This window comes from Oreochromis niloticus, linkage group LG3 (genome assembly GCF_001858045.2).
Source record: "Oreochromis niloticus isolate F11D_XX linkage group LG3, O_niloticus_UMD_NMBU, whole genome shotgun sequence".
Classification (NCBI taxonomy): Eukaryota; Metazoa; Chordata; class Actinopteri; order Cichliformes; family Cichlidae; genus Oreochromis; species Oreochromis niloticus.
In genome coordinates, this window is record NC_031967.2 from 31,451,389 (window position 1) to 31,458,289 (window position 6,901).

The 6,901-nt window shown below is 39.5% G+C and overlaps 1 protein-coding gene across 1 annotated transcript; it reads left to right on the forward strand.

The window, feature by feature from the left end:
- Positions 1 to 1,039: 1,039 nt before the first annotated feature.
- si:dkey-171c9.3 (uncharacterized) lies at positions 1,040 to 6,325 on the forward strand. Its single transcript, XM_005458601.2, has 2 exons — positions 1,040 to 1,116; positions 4,405 to 6,325. Exon 2 carries the CDS (start codon positions 4,411 to 4,413, stop codon positions 5,272 to 5,274), a length of 864 nt encoding a protein of 287 aa, XP_005458658.1. The 5' UTR covers positions 1,040 to 1,116; positions 4,405 to 4,410; the 3' UTR covers positions 5,275 to 6,325.
- Positions 6,326 to 6,901: the final 576 nt, after the last annotated feature.

The following is a 6,901-nucleotide window of genomic DNA, read 5'->3' on the forward strand; positions in this document are numbered from 1 at the left end:
CTGCTTTCAGTGTTTAAGAACTAGTCCACTTACGTCTATAAGACCAAAAGTGCTTTTGTAACCACAGCCGTTGCCTCTTTGAGGCCATTGAAAAGAATGCAGGCACTTTTGTTTTGGCTACACGTTTCAGGCCCATCTATAATTATTAATAAAGGTTTTTATTTATTTTTTAAACAAAGGTTTAAGCAAATTTGTAAGCATTTTAAACACAGGATTAAAAAAAAAGGTATTGCAGCAATCTAATGTGTTTTCTGAACATGCGAGTGTGTAAACCTTCTAGACAAAGAACAAAATAAATACAAGCCTGTAAATGAGCACAACATGGTGAGTTTTCCTTTCATACATAAAATTGTTTGACCGTTGCGGTGCACCAAACTGTAAATAAGAGTACTGTATTTTTAAAAGAGTAAATGGCGAGCATCTGGAATGCTTTACCTCCTTCATAACCTCTCCTCCTCGGCCCTTCATCTGATCCTCTTCTGTTTTAACTCATGAACAAAGGAAGAGGATTAAGCTGACAGAATCGTTGTGTATCAGACCCAAGTAGCTTCATCTAATACCCATGAATGTGTCATTTTTTGTTGTTTCCAGTGAGTCATATTTATCACACACACACACACACACACACACACACACACACACGCACGCACACACACACACACGCAAGCCCGTTCAGCTATCTTAGTGAGGACCTTCATTGACATAATGCTTTCCCTAGCCCCTCACCCTAACCCTAACCATTAAAAATGAATGCCTAACCCTAATTCTAACCTCATAACCTAATTGTAACCCTGACACTAAAACCACATTTTGAGCCTCAAAAATGCCTTTAAATGCCTTCAAATTTGTGAGGACCGGTTTGTGTGTCCTCACAAGTGACTGTTGGTTCTCACAAGTATAGTAGAATGCAGATTTCGGTCCTCACAAAGATAGCTAGACAGGAACACACACACACACGCACACACACACACACACACACACACACACACACACACACACACACACACACACACAGGAAGTGAGTAAAACTTCTGAACTTCTCTGTCAAACCACTTCCTTGTAAACTCATTTGCACTGGCTACATTAAAGCGTCAACTGTCACTCTTCTCCTAGCTGGTAAGTTTCTCTAAATGTAGGCAGTTTAGGTTGCCTGATATTTCCTGCATCTTCTTTATTTCTATTTTTATACAGTTCTGTAGTACGTAACTTTTGAGGCATGTAACTTTTACTTTTAATCGTATCCAAATGGCCTTCAAGATTTCTCCTGAGTCTTGCCATGTACCTTCATAAATCAGAAGCTGGCCATTTTGAGCTGCCGTAAGTCATAAATTGTACACAGTGAGTTGATTCTGGTTCTGTTTGGGCAGAAGTCTAATGTTTCATGAGTAAATTTGTAAATCCTTATCTGTACTGATGTTCTTGAGCTTTCAGAGACTCAACCTAATTCAAGATAGGTTGAGACAAGATCGAAAGCAAAAGAAAAAACTTTGGATTGTAACACTGAAACTGGAAGAGGAAGAAATAAAGGTTAAACAAAAGGTCATTGTAGGCATCGGCTCTTTTTTTTAACCAGTAATTTGCATCTCTGACCTGCCTTTGTGCTGTTAGTGTGGGTGCTAGAGAGAGTAGGCGAGGTGTGTTAGTGTGATCAAATTAGTGACTCACAGGATTGTGAAACACAGAAAGAACCAAGGGAACATCCTCTGATCACAGGCCTAAATGTTCCTGTCTCCATGTGGATGTCCAAGTCATATTGCCAAGAGAAAAACATTTTTTGTTTTAGCTGCAATTTGCTCCACATCTGCACTTCATTCCCAGTCTCAACCTCATCTTTGGGCTCTGTCCATTTTGAACAGAGGATGGTGGTCAAATTAATGAGTAATGACAGAATAATGGTCTGACACACCATATTAAACCTGCAACATGTATGCCAGTAACGTGAAAATTCATCTTACATTGTGGCTATATGAAGAAAACAATGGGAAGGCGAAAATTATGGTTTTGAATTTATATTTACATTCAAGAAGTAAACGATCCTCTAAAAGCTGCAACTGAACCAACCAGCCTAAAAGGCCAATAACGCCAATTCTGACATTCACAGCCAGATTCAGAGACCGTAAGCTAGTAATAACACAGGAACTGTGATGAAACCAAAGTTACGGAAGTTGTTCATGGTTCTAATTTTAGTTCCACATTTCTGTCTCATAATTACAATTCAACTAGAACCGAGGATTGGTTCAAAATTCGTATTTTTATTAGTTTAGAAAATGCAGTTTTATGTCATTAATGCACTTATGTACTAGCAAAGTAAAGCCGTGTTGAGAGGAGTAACTATATCGTTGGTCACCTCTCTTTATTTTCGTCTTCCATCTCACCTAATCTGTTTTGTAGTTCCTCATTTAGAAAGCAAATTAAAACAACAGCAAGACAGCTGGAGCCTATCCCAGCTGTCATAGGGCGAGAGGCGGGGTACACCCTGGACAGGTCGCCAGTCTGTCGCAGGGCAACTAGCAAGTATTAAAATAAGATGCATTTTAAATAAGAGTGTGTCTTTTCATCTTTCTATGCCAGCCTAAACATACTTTGAAACACTACCTAACTAGTACTCAGTAAGAACTAGTTAAAAGGTGTTATCCCCCCAGTATTTTAGATGAAACAATTTGATGGAAGTAATTAATTAGTCAGCCAAAGCTACACTAATACTAATAAAGCTGCATCCACACAGGGAGCAACTTGCACATCTCACATCCCTTTGAAGCTGACAGTTTGTTGCTAGTGGTCATTTCAAGCTTCACTTCAGTTCAGTGTATTTACTGCCCAATCATAGGCCAGTCACCAATGTCCTATGGTCCTGTTGGTAATTGCTTCAATCGCTCGTCCAAGAGTTAAAAAAAAGTGTATCTCACGACCCGCCTACTTCACATTGTCAGTAGTTTTTTTCACCCATAAGTACTGAAATTCATTGACTTTCTCTGGTGTCTGGTCACCACGTTGCTGTGGTTTCTCTCTATGTGGATGCAGCTTAACACCTATTAAGTTAACCAGAATTTCACACCATATGGTCATAGGCCTACTACTCTGACTGACACACTGGTGACACACATCTCACAATGTATCACACTGTGTTTGTAGTTTCTGAGTCAAGAAGCATACTAATAGTAAGGTATGGTTAAAATAAAATATAACTTTAACAATAAGGGTAAATCCCATTACACAAGCCTGTTAGTGCTCTCAAATGTCATGAGTAATGTTTATGTAAAAGGCCACATTTTGCCAAGAATTACAGCAGAAGATCAATAGTTCATCCGCTCACAGCCAGACAAATAAGAAAGAAAAACAGTCCGGACTATAAACCCCATAAAAAATAAAACATGTTGTTCTTGATTTTCATATTTTGAGTGATTTAAACAAATAACACATAAAGGTAATGAGTAAGCTTTAGAGATGGTGCCAGGCAGATTTTTATTACCACCACAGTGTTTGGATGTTGTTGGATCTTGTTGGTAATTATCTTCTCATTGAACTCTCAAAAAGAGGAAAGAAAGAAAGGCTTAGTGTCTTTTACAATATCAAACAATTAATTTAACATGAGAGGAATCGTAGAACAAAACAGGCTGCCTGAAATTTATTCAATCTGACTCTTTAGAGCAGTGGCAGCTGTAGGAAATTTTATGCTATTTAATATCAATACTGCACACTCAGAGCCTCAGAATGAAGCTGGACTTGAAAACAAACCCTGTGGAAGAAAGACCTTCTAGAAAACTATTGTGCCTGTCAAAAGCTATTATCATTTGCTCTCTGGGTAACAAACTTTTCTCCATTTCTGTGCAAATTGTGCATCAGCTGTCAGGCGAGTTGGTGCTACTTGAGACCAGCAGAGTGTTTCGTGCTAATCTAATAGCAAACCGAACTTCCTGGTTGTCACATCCTGGCTGGCTGACAGCTCATATGGTGACAGGCTGTGGTTGAGGCCTCAATCTTACTTTCCATCTCATTCTGCAAGGGGACTTCCTCTATTATTTCTGTCCCGTTATTCTTTCTCTATGCTTTCCTTGCTAGACTTTCTTGTTTGATTTTTCTAGTACTTGTAGCATTCTTGTAATCTCATTTTATTTCTTGTCTAATCTGAAACAGGCGAGGGATAAAAAAATGTTTCTTTGGGGGATGAAAGGGGAAAGCATACACCAAGGGAAATATTGACATCGTACTTAGCTTACACTGAGCACGCTGGCAAGCAATGTTCAAATAAAAGTGCAAAAATAAACTAATTTTCCAAACATGCCAGCAGTCCAAACCAGAGGTTGTTTTTCTTTGCTTTCCATTACCTTCTGTAGCTGAAAAGAAGCTGCAGGAAAATCAATATCTCCTGGATTTTCACAGAGATTATTGTTTTTATCCACACAGGATCCAATGCAGACAGAAAGCACAGATTCGAGGATGCCAGAGCCCCTTCCACAAGACCCTGGTATTCCCGAAGGCCTCAAAACAAGCCCCCTAAACACCGAGGCTCTCGAGGAGTTTGCCCAAAACATGTCAGAACACATACTTCGATCAGTTTTTAGCCAAAAAGAAACAGTAGAACCTGAGGAGTCCATTTATAACCAAGAGCACGAAATGCTAGCTGAGTCGCTAGCATCCGCAGTGATTGAGATCGCTCTGAGTGAAGTGTGTAGAGGAAGAAACTTAAAGGACCACATGGAGGGTGCTGAAATAGAGATGGAGAACAACAAGGGAGAACGCCAGTCTTTTGAGGATAAATCTAGAAGAGACCAAGAACACCAGACTTCTACCCAGCCTTGCCATCCACCTCTATCCCAGTCAGGGCTTCCCGCTGTGGGATCCCTCGACTACCCCGACGCCCCACCGACCACGCCTCTTCTCCCAGAGCTGGAGAGGAGCAGAAGCAGCTTCGCCCGTAAGCTAAAAGGAGGCCTGGCAAAGGTTTTCCTACCCTCGCCTCCTCCGCCAACGCCAAAGGACAAGGAGGACAACGGAGACGCTTTGATCAGCGACCCTCATGTGGAACTGATGGAGCATCTCATGCAGTCGCTGTCTACAGATGATTTGGGGAGAGGCAGTTTCGAAGTAGCACCTCTGCATGAACCAACTATAGAGGCTTTTGCACAGGCTCTGTCATGTGATATCACTAAGTGGGTTCTGGCTGCCCAAAAAAGAGAACAGATGTCACATGACAGTGATCTTAACCTACTGGCCCAACAGCTAGCTGAAGCCATTATCACCTCCTCCATTGATGAAGCTAAAGTGCTTATCTAGGATTTAAAGTGATTCATGGAGTCAGGTATGATGAACAGCCTATATATATGCACAAGCTTAGTCCATTGACTATATATGTAAAAGGTGGACATAGCCACCATAACACAATCGGTTTAATTGTCTTTTGTAGCTATCTTAGTGTTTTTAAGTCAGACACGAAAAGTGAACAACTTATTGGTTAACAGCTTATGAGTAACAAGTCATTAACCAATTAGCATTTCCTGGTTTATCCACCTTTCTGACTCAAATAATGACAACAAATTTACAAAGGAATTTCATATTCTGTACACTATGACCTGAAACTAGCAACTGAGCCTCAAAAAGTTACCAGGTATTCAGTGGCATCAGAGAGTATGGAAGTACTTCTATAATAGCAGAAGGCTTTTTAGAAACCAGAGTAATCGCCCCCTGTTGGGCATCAGAAATCCGAATCCTTTATTGATCGAGCATATACTTTGGTCCTACTCTATATCCTCCTTCGCTACATGATGACATGACAAAACATTCTGTTCTGCAGCACAGGGAGAGAATATGCCTGCCACTTTGAGTTCTCTAAGCCACTAAAACACTGTGGATTGTGGACTATTTTTAGAGTTGGTCTTTATATATTATATATATTATATTATATATATTATATATCCTTTCTGTGCAGCTTTTGACTACAATCCTCCATAGTCCTACCCATTACCAAGCCAGTACTTCTCTGTTGGTCACTCTGTAGACTTAGAACCTAATTCTATCATTTATATACAGTCTGTGGGGTCTGTTACTGTTATTTCCTCTAAAGTAGGCAACACACATTATCTTACTCCAAGATTTGGGAATTTCATTTGTTACAGCAGCTAATATGATTAATTTGCATTTAATTTTAATATTATATTAATGCTATTTATTGATGATAACATATTATTATGAGTTCAATTGTGTATTCGTTTGTGTTTCTTGTTTAGAAATGAACTTGTCGTTGAGGTTAAGGTTTCTGTATCTTGAAAACTGCTGGATGATAAGTAACTGTTACATTTCATGATGGATTAAAGTACACTGGATCTGACTTTTATTTCTTTCTTACAAAAAAATACTTGGCTCCAGTAGCAATAACCACATTTGTCCTTTGGATGGCAGCACAGTAAAGACATTACAGCATGAGCTCAGCAGTGCTGACCTACTTGGGACATGACAACAACTGGAATTAATTCTGTTTTCCATTTAGGAAATCATTTACTTTTAAATGGTGGTCACCTGTCAGTAAAATTGTTTTGTTTTGTTTGATTTTGCTTCTATGGTCAGGTCCTGCCAAAAGGGAAAGCCCTGCTAAATATAATGCAGAGTACAACGACTTGCAGACTGCTATAGCTGCAAGAGAAGATGAAACTGGACAGCAGATGTTTTGTAGATGAACTTGTATCACACTGGATTATAATCAGACATAACACTGGCAAATTGTTTGGTTAGCTTTCTTTGTAATCACCCTCAAAATCTTTATGTATCCAGCATGACTCATTCGGCCCGTACACTGAGCAACGATACTGGCATTTTGGACAAATTTGTGTTCTGGCTCAGAGAAAGCTCGTTTTCATACTCGCTTAGTCGTTGAAGTCAGATCTTGGAAGAACAAAAAGAAAAAAAA

Coding starts and splice junctions, on each gene's coding strand:
- si:dkey-171c9.3 (XM_005458601.2), top strand. CDS start 4,411: ATGCAGACAGAAAGCACAGATTCGAGGATGCCAGAGCCCCTTCCACAA.